Genomic DNA, 15,075 nt, shown 5'->3' with positions numbered 1-15,075 from the left:
ATGATGATCCATACATACTTTCCGCCCTTCGTTCGAAAGGATTTGGCTTTGCAGGGTCACGCTCCCAAGCCTCCACCTGTTCTCTCCACTGGGCGAGAGCGGCACTATATTCACCTCTCAAACCTTCTTCAAGGTCATCAAGGGCTTCGTGATGATCCTGCCGCTCCGGTAATGCATCCTTCATCTTGTGAAGCATAGTATGACCTGATAATAAAGGAGGTCAGCCCAAATATGCTCTTCAAGACCGAAACTGCCTCGGCATAGTAAGGGGTTGATGTATTATCGAGGCGACTGGTGGATGGAGAGAAGGTGCATGGTGCGTCTGCACAATTGAGTGTCGGAGTAGTCGAGGTTAAGGTATCCAGTTGCAATAAAGGATGATTTCAATGAAAATGTACGAACCAAGTTTAACTACCTTTTTCCAATTTGAGTCTCCAAAGTAGTCGTCAAGGGTGTCTCGCCGTGCACCAGGACCCATCTCTTTAGTACTTGAAGCGACGGGGTTGATATTGGCCCAGCCACGCTCGGGTGCTTCTCCATCAGTCCGACCGACCCCACTCTTAAAATTGAACGAGAATGAGGTTTGACACTCCTCGATGTGAGCAGGAAGGTGGAACTTTGGGACGAAAAAAGAGATAGTTTTGAAAGTGGGCAGGAGGTGCATTGAGACTGGAAATGTGCTCATACGGTGCCATAATTTTTTGTGCCACTGGCACGCGATATCGTAAGATACATTCAGAGTGTCGATTACAGTGTGGCGCAGCGTTGAGAAGAATAAATAATCCATGTTGACATATCTACAGACCGTTAGATCACCAATGTCTGAATGCAAAACACGATTTACCTTTCACCCTTTTGGAGATCTCCAACAGCGTTGGGCCGTTTCATGTTGTGGCGGGCACAGTCAACAGTACCTAAACCTGTGGCAGCAAGTCCACGATTAGATTTTGTGTCCGCCATGTTCACAGCGTTGTGACTTGAGCATGTTGATTTCTGTAGAACACCATTAATACACGAAAAGAAGATTTAAATAAAACAACCTCTTGGGTATTGTCCGAATTGCTGTCCAAGAAGCCCTTATAAGCTTCATCCTCCACGAAATAGGCCCACCCAGAACTCAGGCTTGGGTCCACGCTGTCATTCGAGACAGCCTTGCGTTTCAACCGGAAGTTTGCATCGATAGCAAGGAACAATCCGTAGAGCCAACTAATAGTATCTATATCAGCGATAATACCACTCAAGCTATCTAAAACTCACCGTCGAGGTGCATCTTTCCAATTATCTGGAAGGTTCTTCCCTGGATGTGGACAAGCTGGGCACAATACAGCACATTCACCTTGAGCTGTCGCTTCTACACCCTTCGGATCGTGACCTGCCCTGAGCGTTTGAGCATCTTCAGGTGACGCCATTCACGAATCATCCGCATAAACGACTCGTATCGATCCTGTAAAGAAGCTTTACTGACCATAAGGATACTTGAAATTTTGAACCTACCTTAATGAGAAGTAGACGGTGTTGTCAGACATCCGGCGAAGTCCATGATAAAATTCATAGGCAGATATTTTTGACTCAAACGAGAGCAGGTGATACTGCTCCAGAACGCGGAATGTTGCAGCAGTTTTTGGATCTGAGGTTGTTGAAGGAAATAATGACATTCGAAGTAGCTGTTGCATACGACTTTCGGCTATTGCACAACCGCAGAAGTCGAGTGACACTTCGTGTATACCGAAGATGTCGATAATGACAAAATCGTCATTAAAAGCACGGTGAGGATTGACACATTGCCGGCCAGTGATGTGACCAAGCTGAATGCGGAGGCCCAGGGCTTTCAGAGAAATTCGCTCGAAGTATTGACCGTTCCACTTCTGTATTTGAGATTAAGTCTATTATCACAATTAAATGCAAAGACATACCTGCAATCGGTGAAGCGGGTGGTGCGCATGGACTGACAAAATACAAGTTGAGCAATGAAGCTCTGACCCGAAGCAGTCCTGACATTTGTACTCAGGATTGGGACCATCACACTCTAAGCACAACCGCATGCTGACTCTTCCTTCAAGACGGATCATTTCTCGAAGGAATAACGCTCTGTGATTCAGCCACGTCAACAAAGGATGGTCCTGATTAAACATTGTGAGGGGGAAGTCAAATTATGTGAAACATTGTAGTGCACGTACACCTGCTGTTCGTTTTCTCCTTTGTTGGCCTAGAACATCTAATGATACTTCGAGTGGGAGATCGTCAAGTGGCTCTGGAATTGAAAAAAAGGTGTCTGAGTTGCATAGAGTTCGTTCCGCATGAGTTTGATCAATATAATGGTCCGGGATGGTTGCTTTAGCATTCTTAGGAGGTAGAAGACGCTTCTGCGTATAACTGACAGAGCCATCATTGTTGACTTGGTATTGGGTATGCTGGCGATAATGGACTACTGGCGCTGTGCGATAGAAATTGAGCTTTGGTTTCCTCTTCCGTTTTGGCGAGTTCTTCGAGGTAGAGGACATTGCCTTGGTACATATGATAGTCTGAACTGGATATGGTGGCCCTGCCTCAGACGGACCAGGACCCATAGACATTCTTAGATGGTGTCGAGCAAACAGAAATCATATGCAGCTCTCCGAGCCTGACATGTCATGTGACTTGCCGAAGGGCGTCGATGAAGCCAAACACTCATCTCTATCTAGGGATGCTCCAGAAATTTGATTGCTCTTTTCCTCAGCCAAAGCGGAATACCTGAGATACTGGCTACATGCCATGGGCCTCACAAAAACCTTATATCTCTTCCTTACCCTGATTGTCTTCTAACTGAATGGCTGCACGCCATGAGCCTCACAAAAAACCTTATATCTCTTCCTTACTCCGATTGTCTTCTAACTGAATGGCTGCACGCCATGAGCCTCACAAAAAACCTTATATCTCTTCCTTACTCCGATTGGTCGTCTAACTGAATCTGGTTGCACGCCATGAGCCTCACAAAAAACCTTATATCTCTTCCTTACTCTGATTGTCTTCTAACTGAATACATTCTCCCATAATCGGTCCCGACTATAGACCGAGCAATGTTAGCAAATGCTACTAACGATACAACATCAAACTTACAGTGTGTCATCTACTGGCTGCGAGCCTACGCCGGATGGCACGATGAACTTTCTGTTCCCCGAGAAAAAGCGACCGAACAGCGAAGTAGGTAGGAGCACGATGGCCTGGGGCTTGGAGTTCAGTTTTTATATCATCCCTAAGGTGGGTGTTTAAGTATAAAAATGGAAATGAGATGGAAATCTCACCAGAGATATGACGGAAAAACTCCAATGTAGCGGCCATAGGTAACGCAGTAGAAAGGTGGTTCTAGATCGCGCTTGGCAGGCATGTTGTAGAATATTCCTAGATACGAAAAAATAAAGCATTCATCCGCCATAGCATAGACGGCCTCATCAAACTCGACACTGCCCTCGTACACAGTCACAGACTCCTCTGGCTCTGCCATGTAGGGTGTTGTAGTGATGTCGACCCAAAGGGGATCACACATGGAGAGACGGACTGGCAGCGAGGAAATTTTGGGTTAGCTTGATACCTAGCGCTTCCATTGATATGGCAAATCACTCACCTTAGAACACAAGTGTTAATGTTGATGAGTCAAATTGGCAGCGGCCAACGTGAGGTTCCAGTAGAAGCGTCTTAGACCAACGAGGGCTAGCGTTTGATAGAGTTTCGGTCCAAGTAGAATGGATTAGAAGTATCTTAGACCAACGGGGGCTAGCGTTTGATAGAGTTTCGGTGCTTGCAATCACCGGTGTCAGGATTGAAGATTACATGATTGATGCATCACTAACATCGCATCATTATCATAACTGCGAGACAGTGATATCACAAGTAGTCTGGTATAATAGCTCACCACGTGTATGACCTTCCAGCGCATCGTGAGGGTCGACCATGACATGCATGAGCAAGTCCTCCAGTGCTAAGATGAGGCTAGATGCTTGATGGGATATCAAATCTACTCGCTGCAACTCCTCTCCTGTCCCCATAGCCTGCAAAACGATCCATGAAGTAGCCGGAGACGTTGTTGAATGCCTTCCATACCACCTAGTAATACATTGATTGAATGCATGCATGTTCCCGCGTCACCTGACTGACAAAGATCATTCACCAGCCATCTAAAAGTCTTCGCGAGGATCCACCAATAATGTCTGCAAGTGCAGCTTCGGCACTTGTGAGGTCTTCCTGCCTAATGATAGTTTAATGTAAAGTTCAAGTAGCTATCAGTAACGTGCAGCTCACCATGGGTGCCTTTGTGATGATCTCGTGCGGACGCTGTACCTGCTACGGTTTTGGGAATCAACATCATTGTTGGTCGGACAGTTGTGTTGTTTGCAAGATTTTTGCCGGTTCTTCTTGCTGATGATTGCACTATTTCTGCGTCTCCTGATACATGTCAGTAGTTAAAACAGAAAAGCAAGTGCTTACTTTGCATAGTATTTCTTGCGGTAAGAATGAGCAGCCTCAATTTTATCTTGTGATGTGTGATACAGCCGAGGTCGGCCCATGATGTAGTAGTAACCAAGTTTAGAACAAGTTGTTGAAAGTAGCCGCGTCGACTTTGGGAGATTTACTACTAATTGCTTGATATCCGATGATCACCAATCATGTCTCACTCAAAATCAATGGTATAGCAGTAGCTAATTATTCAGAGCATGTATGTCGGGGTTCTACCTCATACAACGATCAAATTATGAGCTAGACTCAAGTAAATTGCAAGTTGAGTCTTATGGCGCTGGTTCTAACGTTCAACTATTCTACACGCAAAACTCACACATACAGACGAAACACACACACTCTTGTATTGTAGAAATATTAGTACTATACAATCAAATCTAGACATGATGCGACAACTACAACGTTGCAGGTGCTAATCAAGTAGAGTACAAGGGCAAATAAGAAGACTCGGCTGGTGGATGAGTTGCGACAAAAAGGATTAAAACTTACCAGCGTTAGGAACCAATCCTCGAATCTTTTTGAGGCCCGGCTGGTGGATTGAAAGGTGCCAGCGTTAGCAACCAATCCTCGAATCTTTTTGAGGCCTGGCCGGTGGATGAGTTATGACAAAAAGGATCAAAACTTACCAGCATTAGGAACCAATCCTCGAATCTTTTTGAGGCCCGGCCAGTGGATTGAAAGGTGCCAGCGTTAGCAACCAATCCTCGAATCTTTTTGAGGCCTGGCCGGTGGATGAGTTATGACAAAAAGGATCAAAACTTACCAGCATTAGGAACCAATCCTCGAATCTTTTTGAGGCCCGGCCAGTGGATTGAAAGGTGCCAGCGTTAGCAACCAATCCTCGAATCTTTTGAGGCCTGGCCGGTGGATGAGTTATGACAAAAAGGATCAAAACTTACCAGCATTAGGAACCAATCCTCGAATCTTTTTGAGGCCCGGCCGGTGGACTGAAAGTTGCCAGCGTTAGCAACCAATCCTCGAATCTTTTTGAGGCCTGGCCAGTGGATGAGTCGCAACAAAAAGGATTGAAACGAAACTTACCAGCGTTAGTAACCAATCCTCGAATCTTTTTGAGGCCTGGCCAGTGGATGAGTCGCAACAAAAAGGATTGAAATGAAACTTACCAGTGTTAGTAACCAATCCTCGAATCTTTTTGAGGCCTGGCCGGTGGATGAGAGCAAGAATAATAGACAGAAATTTGCCAGCATTGGCAGCCTTGAAACATTTTATGAGTGTAGAATAGTTGAACAGATCCAGCACAGTAGAGTCTCACCTGTGTGTACTATGTGTGAGTGAGTTTTACAAATGTAGAATAGTCAGCGCTATGATAGAGTCTGTGACACCTGCAAACTGATCACACTGCCACACGCTAACTTGACGTTCTAAAGTAGGCTACACACATAAGCACATCGAAACTCAACTACTGCTTAATGTTCATTTCTCGATGTCTAGGTGAGTCTTTGGTTGTTTGATCCCACATTGTATACTTATTACTCGATGTCTAGGTGAGTCTTTGGTTGATTGATCCCACATTGTATACTCAGGCTTATTACTGTCACGACGCTCTGTCCGAACACTTATTGTTGGTTCAAGTCACATCCCATCATCGTCATAGGTTAGTCTACATGATTGCATGGACAATAACAATGGGCTAACGGTGCACTCAGCAACGATGGCCAGTCTACCAACTTCATCTCAAGATCCACTGGAGGCAATATGAAGCCGATATCAATCTTAGTGCAGGCACAGCTAACACCTCCCGGTATGTAGTACGCAACACTCAGATTGTGTCGTCATCCCTCATTACCTGATCACTAGTCATTCTAAAACACAAATCGGTGCCGATACCATTGTTTCCGTCGTTTCCATCCATACCACCCTCTCCTAATTTGACAATGTGGTAAGTCGATACCAAAATAGCTCTATTTTTTTTTATTCGCTCGGTATTGACTCGCGAATAATATAAGGATGGACGTCTACTTCATACGGGAATTATTTCCCCATCATCCTTCATATTCACGCACAACAATGCCAGCAGCTTCGTGGACTACCAAAGCGCAGTATACATGGCTCCAAGAACAAATGCCAGAGTACATGCAGCAAAGCACCGGGGACAAGGACTACTCCTGCTTCTGGCCCGGCATACACAAATATTGGTTCAAAACATGGCCAGAGCGCAATATTCTGTTCCCCGACATCCCTGGTGACGTGTCGCTCACTGTTGAGCAGACGAAACAAGAAGTTAAAGCTGAAGAGCAACGTAAAGTTGTAAGTCGTCGACTACGTGTTTTTTTTGTATCGTAAACTAAAGTAAAATACTTGTAGCAACTGGCAACCTGGTTCCGTTGGCGGGCGGGTTCATCCAAAAAGAATCGCGGCTTGAAGAAGGAACAGACTGTCTTTGATGCCGCCCTGCGACTGAAGACGCGTGCAAAGTCTGTCGAAGAGATCTATATGGGCATGGTCTACGACGAGCAGATCAAACCCCTGGTCAAGGCCGAACAAGAAGCGGGCAATGTGACTACTTCTGGTCACCGCATGGCATTGGGTCGAAGGTTCTCCAAGGAGCTCTTAGAAGATGAGTCGGACGAGGTTAAGAAGGAGGTTAGAAAGAGGTACGACAAGCAGATAAAAGGTAGCAAGGGAAAGGGTGACATACTGGATGACGAAGATGATGATAACGATGAAAGTGATCCTGATGCCATCGCAAAGTAAGTGTTTCGGTCGATGTACCTGGTTTTAATCATACTCACATGTCCTACAGAGGTATTGACGAATTGCCAATCATATGCCAGCGCTTTGCACGCCTCGTCAAAAAACAAACTCAATTCATTGTGTCCTTCATGTGCGCCGGACCTGACCCAAGGCATAATCAGAACATAGTTACTTTATCGTAAGTGAACCGAATCAGCAGTATAACTAACGTGCTTACCTCCAACTAAGGTGCCATCCATCAGAAACCTCTGGTGGGCGCAATTTTGCCCACTTGTACCCTGATGAGGACTATGCCTTCCTCGGTGCGTACCAGGAATTTGCAGAATCAATATTCTGTAAGTCATTTCCTCATTATCATTATGGGCTCGCATTGATACACACTTGTCAGCTGCGAAGGAACATGACCCTTGCTGCCAGCTACCACGAACGTCGGAGATGGCAACAGGAGTGAGGAACTCGAAGAGTATGGTAGCGGCGAAGAGGATGAAAGTGGCGAAGAGGATGAAAGCAGAGAGGAGAACGAAGGAGGTACTGATACCATGAGCTGGGATAACCCCGGCCTTTATACGATTTTGCAGACACCTGATGCATCAACCGGACCTGATGCATCAACCGGACCTGATGCATCAACGACAACTGATGCATCAATGGCAGGCACCGTGGCGCTGGCACCGGCTGGCTTCACTGATGCATCACTTCAGCTTACGGGACCATTCTACTCTCAGGTAAGAGTCTTACACGCCGTCACTCCCACTATGTTACCTGACGATTTTCTGATATAGTCCCAATATCCTGATTGGTCACTGGATTTGCACAGTGTTATGATGCCTCAAGCTAGTGCGCCTCTCGGCTCAATTGAACCATTCGAGGCCCGATTTTTACAGCCCGGTCTTATGGCTACGGGATATCTTGGTAGCAGTACCGTGCAGAACACATCATTCAGCTCACCAGCTTCTTTGGGATTCTCGCTTGCTGACACCATGCACGGGTGGAATTTCAACAATGACAATCTTCATTCGACAGGGTGGGAGACATCTAGTCTGTCTTCTTCGTTGACCTCTCCAACCTCCGCTGAGCGCAGTACCACGAGCCCTAGCCTTGACGAGCACCTTCCTCAATTTACTTATCAGCTTCCCACCCTTCCAGCTGCCAACCCCCCTTCTCCGACTGAGACCGCACAACCTGCTGAAGTTCCCGATTCACAGGCTGGTACCGGACGTGCTAAGTCCAAGCGCAAGTCCAAGTCGAAACTTCCTACAACCAAGTCTCTCACAGCACACACCGACAAGCCTCGCTCTGCCGCCAAATTTATCACAGACACTCCCACTGTTACGGCCACACCCACTACAGCAAAACTCACTCCCCTGGTCAATTCTACTGAGCATATCCCTGTGATCACGCTTGCGAACGCTGCCAAACCCAAGGCCAAACCCAAACCCAAACCCAAACCCAAACCCAAGGCACATCCTGTTAGTACCAAGTCTAGTGCAGTAATGGAGACAACACACGTCGCTGCAGATGATGAAGGTAACGCGTTGGGTGATTCGATTACTATCAATAATATCGTGCAAAAAGCTACTGCGAGTCAGATTGGAGCGGCACGTGTATCGAAGCGCATTCCAATCAAATCCAGGCGGAATGATATTGCTGACGCAATCGGGTCAGATGGCATGACATTCGTTGGTATTGGTAGCAAGGAAAATCCAAGTGTTTTGGAGGAGGTTGGGGGAACATCATCGAAGCGTACTGCTGACTCGACTGCAGAAGGTGTGATTCCAACAAAGTATGTCTGAAAAATCCTGCTCTATTCTCACTCGCTAACAGAAACAGGAAAAGACGAACGAAGGCGTGAGCCGACTGGCTTTATGTTGGCTCCATGAAGTTCTCTGTTTGATCCATGCTCTGATCATAAATTTTCACGCTATACAGATGTAATAGATGTGGTCCCTAGACCTTTATCCTGTCTATGATTAGTGAATGAAGTTATTCTTGCATTGTGAAAGCTTGTCGCGAAGGAAAAGCTAAGATCGGACGCAAGACAGAACAGAACGGCATGACTCAGACTTGCAGGAATTGAAAGAATACGAGTAAGGGAAAACTTGAAAAGAATGAATATATGCGCATGCTACAAGTATCAGCCTGCATCGCGTGAAAAATTGGACTCGAGACGGAACAGAACATCGTGACTCGGACTGACAGAATACAAGCAGTGATAAGTAAGGGAGAAAGGGAGAAAGGAAAATGAATATATGCGCACACTATAAGTAGTTGGGTGATGGGCTGGGAAAGCAATGAGCCGACCTGCAATGCATGGCTGATGCATTACTGATGCATCAGTATTGCATCAGTAATGCATCAGTAATGCATCAGTGCTATCCGAGGATCCACGCTGCACTGTTGCATCACTGGATCCCTTGCAACTGCAGCAAAATGTTGCATCAATATGACACTGGGGCCTGCCCACTACACCTAAAACATCACCCATTTTGGGAATCTCCACAATATCAATTATTCCCACACCCTCCCCACCTCACTGCAGCTTCACCACCACACCACAATAGGTCCCCTCTTGTATCTAAGTAGTAGTTTGGTATATATATGTACAATATAATGTAATAGACCGCTTTTTTTGCTTATTTGTGTGCCTGCTCCTCCTCTAGAGGCCATTTAACATATGTTAGAGTAAAGAACACTTTCGCACTTTTGCCCCTTTGGTGGGAAAGTGTTCTATTATATTCAAAACATGTTTATGAGCATATATGAGTATATTCCCATCTTTATTTGACCCCCTGAAGCGCCCTACATCAATAGATATAGCACATATGCAAGAAAACACAGAATATGTTCCTATTTAATTATTTCTAAGTGGACAGACTTGGAAAAATGATTCCCAGTATCTATTTAACAATATGAACAATGTATCAGGAGCCCAGGACCATGGGATAATTCCCTGTTGCATGGTGTGCCCCCCCTCTCCTGGTGGTTTACCCCCTGTGAAAATTTTTCCTGCAGGACCGGACCTTAATTGAGGTGAGGGGTCTATTTCTATGTATATTTGGAGTAGATCTATCATATAGCTGGCCCAGAACACACATAGGATCCTGCTACAAGAACAAAAACATAGAAAATCTCACTTTTGACACTTTTCATGTTTTTTAGTATCTTACTCTTGCATAAATAACCATCCCTGCTCACATATTATCAGTAGTACATTCACACATATGTTCTATGCCAAGGATCAGCCCTACATAGGGCGCAAATTTGATATCTGATGTACAGGAGGTATTTCTACTGATAAGGAGCCCATACTTTCAAAACATCGAAATTTAATAATCAGACACTTGGAGTAGATTTAAAGTACATTCACTATCATATACCTAAATTTACAAAACAATCCAACAAGAATTGAGTGCTGAGGAAGTGAAATAGATAAGAAATTGAGTGTGGGAAAGTTCAAAGACTCAAAACATCGAAAATGGTCAGTTGGGCAGCAGTAGGACTTTAATGCTGGGTCAACTCAAATATACATCACATTCCTTCCATCACCCTCTAACCTCAGGGCAGTATGTAGCATAGGTTCATTTAGTAGTCTATCATATATCCTACATATTTTTAATGAAATATTTGCCCTATACCATATATAAATGTGACTTTGTGTCAAAAGATGTCAATTGTCACTTTTCACACATATGTCATTTTACTTGTCATTCAGTCAGTCCTTCACTGATCTTTCTAAAACTTCAAGTCCATCATTAGGGACATATATAAGAGGTATCCCAGGTATCTGATCACTTATCACAGGCTGGATTACTCTGTAGGTTTCCTATCAGTAGAAATACCTCCTGTACATCAGATATCAAATTTGCGCCCTATGTAGGGCTGATCCTTGGCATAGAACATATGTGTGAATGTACTACTGATAATATGTGAGCAGGGATGGTTATTTATGCAAGAGTAAGATACTAAAAAACATGAAAAGTGTCAAAAGTGAGATTTTCTATGTTTTTGTTCTTGTAGCAGGATCCTATGTGTGTTCTGGGCCAGCTATATGATAGATCTACTCCAAATATACATAGAAATAGACCCCTCACCTCAATTAAGGTCCGGTCCTGCAGGAAAAATTTTCACAGGGGGTAAACCACCAGGAGAGGGGGGGCACACCATGCAACAGGGAATTATCCCATGGTCCTGGGCTCCTGATACATTGTTCATATTGTTAAATAGATACTGGGAATCATTTTTCCAAGTCTGTCCACTTAGAAATAATTAAATAGGAACATATTCTGTGTTTTCTTGCATATGTGCTATATCTATTGATGTAGGGCGCTTCAGGGGGTCAAATAAAGATGGGAATATACTCATATATGCTCATAAACATGTTTTGAATATAATAGAACACTTTCCCACCAAAGGGGCAAAAGTGCGAAAGTGTTCTTTACTCTAACATATGTTAAATGGCCTCTAGAGGAGGAGCAGGCACACAAATAAGCAAAAAAAGCGGTCTATTACATTATATTGTACATATATATACCAAACTACTACTTAGATACAAGAGGGGACCTATTGTGGTGTGGTGGTGAAGCTGCAGTGAGGTGGGGAGGGTGTGGGAATAATTGATATTGTGGAGATTCCCAAAATGGGTGATGTTTTAGGTGTAGTGGGGTGGCTAAAAATGCGAAAATGTGGAGAAGCAATCTATTTTTAAGTGTTGTGGGGAAATTCCCACAGTAAGTGGTCAAAAATGCGAAAATTAGGGGTGTGAGATTATTATGGGAGTGTCCTGACAGGATCCTCCATTGATATATCAGCCCTACAATGATAGGTATCTATGGACTTCAGTAATTATTGTATCACATTTCATCTACAATTGTAGGTATTTAATGTATCATTCTTACAGTATGGCCTGCCGAGTCAGCCCTGCAATATAATCAATATTAGTTATAATTAGTTATAATAGTCGTCACTAAACTTACCACGAAGGCTTATAACCGATGGCACGGCCTTACTAATAACCTCCTTGACGAGGCGCTTCTGAACAGCAGAAGATGATGCAATTGCATCAGGGGAAAAAACGATGCCTTTGATGATTTCCCTCGAGTGGTTATGGACTTGTTCACGGGCTGCTGTAGTGACCTCGACAACGTCGGCCAATGATGCAGCATTGGACGGGCCAGCAGTGGCCGTAGGAGTAGGAGGGTGCGTCTGACTTGGATGTGAGGGTACTGAGTAGGGTTCCAACGATGGTGTTGGGGGCATGCGTCGAGAGCGTCGGCGTCTTTCGGAGGATCTTGCAGGACCCAGTGTCTATTATCAACGTTAAAACATGTCATGAGATAGTATGAAAGACTTACATGTATAATGTTCGAGTTCGGTATCTCATCTGCTGTTGGATCGTAAGTCAGTGCACGCACGGCGTCAGCATCATCGCCCAACCAATGAGGTATGGGTCCAGTAAGGTGGTTCGGTGCTATTGGAGGTTGTGTGGGCACTGGATCCGGCACTGGGCTTGCAGCGCCAGACAACGAGTTGCTGTAGCCGGCGCCAGACAACGAGTTGTTGTAGCTGGCACCAGACAGCGAGTTGGTATAGCCGGCGCCAGACAGCGAGTTAGTGTAGCCGGCGCCAGGCAGCAAGTTGCCGCTGTAGCCGGTGCCAGACAGCGAGTTAGTGTAGCCAGCACCAGACAGCGAGTTGCCACTGTAGCTGGCGCCTTGGTAGTTGTATGTGTTTGGAGGATCTGGGTAGCTTGGGTTTGCACGGCCGGCGCTGAAAGAATCCAGGTAGCTGTTGAAGCCGGCGCTTGAGGGGTTTGAATGGCTCAGGCTCGGCCTACCAAGTGATTTGAGTATTAGTGTATAGAAAGATAGACAAGCGCACTTACTGGTTGTATGCGTCTAGGGGGTGTTGCTGCTGATGTGGATTGAAGTTGGGCATTTGAGCTGGAGGTTGTGGCTGTTCATCAGGGAGATTGATCTGCGTGTCCGCAGGTACATGGGAAGGGTTTAGACCGGACCCTCGAGCAGGTTTTGCAATCTTTGCTTTACCTTTGCGCTGTGGGGGACGTTTGCCAGTCATCCAGGAAGAATCATTTGGGGGGAGGGCAAAGGGTGCATCGATTACAACTCTAATACAAATGGAAGCACGCAAACAACGCAAACAAACTATACAGCTTGTGACTCAGTGATGTACTTGTGACCATGAGCTAAAGAAGCGGAGAAATGAAGGGGTAAGGATGTAAAAAAACAGTATGCATATGACAAACCAATAGAGTCGGGAAAGGCGCCATGATGGAAGAACGACGCGTGTATTACAACATTCCTTATCAATAGATCAGCGTGGTATAATGAACAGACACATGTACCCCACTTACCACGATAGGAACTCACATTGTGGCACCCACACATGAGGCTTCGGGACGAATGCCAAGGTTTGCGGTATAGTCCGCATAAGTTCCTAGATATTTGGGGTCGTCTTCGTCATCAAGAACCCCACTGCCGGTGGGGGATCCGGATCCATCGGCCCCAGATTTCACAGATGCCTTGCTGGCGCTATCATCTTCATCATCAATAACCCCAGGTTGCAATGAAGGGAATCTGGATGCTCCAACTCCAGATTGGAAAGCTTTGCTGACACGCGAGCCTAAAACCTTCGCCACATGCTCAGCTTGAGATGAGATGACCTTAAGAATGTCGTTTTCATCCTCATAGACCGCTTGAAGGTAGTCTCTATCATCGTCAACGTCTGTGCAGTCACGCTCAGAAAAAAGGCTCCTAAAGCTGTGTAACTGATCGTTCGTAAATTTGAGCCGGTCTTCGTTGTCGGCGTGCATGGCATTGAGGAACACAATGAAGCGCTCAGCTTCTTCGATTTCCCATGCGGTAGCCAGCATGCGCTGGCGCGCAGTCTCACGAGCAGCAAGTTGTGCTTGGTATCCTTTGTACAGTGTTGAAGGACGCATTTGCGTGAGGCCATTTTCTAAGTGTACAGCATGCTTTATAAAATATAGATGAGTCTTTGGAACTGGATAATAGAAATATATGATACCTTGACAAGAGATTCACTAGATACATATGGTTTGCGTTCTCGCCCCAGAAGACGAGCTGCAAAACGAACCTCGAGTGGAGCTGGGTCGGGGGGGTATGGAACGAACTTTCTGTTCATCCTTTCACGTATGAACTGACGTCGAGCATTGCGGGAAAGGTCCAGAGATGTGGATGGATTATAAAATAGGCCTTTGGTTGCGGAAGCCGGAGTCATAGGTGGTGGTGTCTTCTCCGCTGAGAAGATACCTTTAAGTGAAGTACATAGGTCGGAATGTCTGGTATCAGGGGAGCTCCCTGAGATTTGAGTTGAGACGAAAAGAGGTGACCCGGAAGTTGAAGAATATCCTGATAGAGGGGACGATGGAGGACTGCTCGATGGAGGGGGGCAACTGCTGTGTTGTGTCGGAGATGAAGATGGAAGTGAGGGGGACATGTTGGGTGAAGGAGCGACTGAAAATTGTTGAGGAAACTGCATCACTCTAGCGTAGTGTCTCTGGCCTTAATATCTCTCTGGGCTTCAATCGTAGGCTGGTATTGTGAATACAGTCAGCATTGCACGCAGCGGAGTTCGAAAGGCTCGGAGTTCCTTAGACTGACTGCAACACTGAGTTCATTGCCCAAAGCAAATGTGCGTATCATTCACTGTTACCAGTATGCTTATCAGTGTACATACCTTTGCCAGGTTGTGTCCCAACTGCAGTGGGGAGTTCCCTTCCATCGAAGCAGTCGTTCTACATCTTAATTCACAGTCTACCTGTTGGCCGCATGAAGCACGTCCACAACAATTGCCCGTTCCTCCTGGGTTGCGAGGTTCACATCCATCGAC

At 45.5% G+C, this 15,075-nt stretch overlaps 4 protein-coding genes across 4 annotated transcripts; 1 reads left to right on the top strand and 3 right to left on the bottom strand.

Annotated features, from left to right (window-relative positions):
* Positions 1 to 352: 352 nt before the first annotated feature.
* Positions 353 to 2,573, bottom strand: HD556DRAFT_1447275 (uncharacterized protein; the record flags this gene model as incomplete). The annotated part of the gene is made up of 8 exons (XM_041307242.1): positions 353 to 797; positions 845 to 993; positions 1,041 to 1,206; positions 1,258 to 1,377; positions 1,495 to 1,865; positions 1,914 to 1,945; positions 1,997 to 2,120; positions 2,178 to 2,573. 8 exons carry the CDS (start codon positions 2,571 to 2,573, stop codon positions 353 to 355), a joined length of 1,803 nt encoding a protein of 600 aa, XP_041156337.1.
* A 704-nt stretch (positions 2,574 to 3,277) lies between these two features.
* Positions 3,278 to 6,024, bottom strand: HD556DRAFT_1311581 (uncharacterized protein; the record flags this gene model as incomplete). Its single annotated transcript, XM_041300550.1, has 14 exons — positions 3,278 to 3,534; positions 3,890 to 4,080; positions 4,145 to 4,222; positions 4,276 to 4,419; positions 4,462 to 4,616; positions 4,829 to 4,854; positions 4,981 to 5,020; positions 5,118 to 5,212; positions 5,255 to 5,279; positions 5,391 to 5,485; positions 5,533 to 5,568; positions 5,616 to 5,706; positions 5,765 to 5,773; positions 5,986 to 6,024. 14 exons carry the CDS (start codon positions 6,022 to 6,024, stop codon positions 3,278 to 3,280), a joined length of 1,281 nt encoding a protein of 426 aa, XP_041156336.1.
* Positions 6,025 to 6,519: 495 nt separating this feature from the next.
* On the top strand, positions 6,520 to 9,086 carry HD556DRAFT_1447273 (uncharacterized protein; the record flags this gene model as incomplete). Its single annotated transcript, XM_041307241.1, has 7 exons — positions 6,520 to 6,759; positions 6,817 to 7,202; positions 7,256 to 7,384; positions 7,435 to 7,541; positions 7,624 to 7,931; positions 7,989 to 8,973; positions 9,031 to 9,086. 7 exons carry the CDS (start codon positions 6,520 to 6,522, stop codon positions 9,084 to 9,086), a joined length of 2,211 nt encoding a protein of 736 aa, XP_041156335.1.
* A 3,011-nt stretch (positions 9,087 to 12,097) lies between these two features.
* HD556DRAFT_1447272 (uncharacterized protein) lies at positions 12,098 to 14,682 on the bottom strand (the record flags this gene model as incomplete). Its single annotated transcript, XM_041307240.1, has 6 exons — positions 12,098 to 12,123; positions 12,180 to 12,510; positions 12,558 to 13,035; positions 13,088 to 13,330; positions 13,593 to 14,197; positions 14,251 to 14,682. The coding sequence occupies 6 exons, from the start codon at positions 14,680 to 14,682 to the stop codon at positions 12,098 to 12,100; spliced, it is 2,115 nt and encodes a 704-aa protein (XP_041156334.1).
* Between the last annotated feature and the right edge of the window lie 393 nt (positions 14,683 to 15,075).

This window comes from Suillus plorans, assembly GCF_016647745.1.
Source record: "Suillus plorans strain S12 chromosome Unknown HD556scaffold_61, whole genome shotgun sequence".
NCBI classification, from domain to species: domain Eukaryota; kingdom Fungi; phylum Basidiomycota; class Agaricomycetes; order Boletales; family Suillaceae; genus Suillus; species Suillus plorans.
The sequence above is the reverse complement of the archived record's forward strand: the minus strand, read 5'-3'. Positions and strand labels throughout refer to the sequence as shown.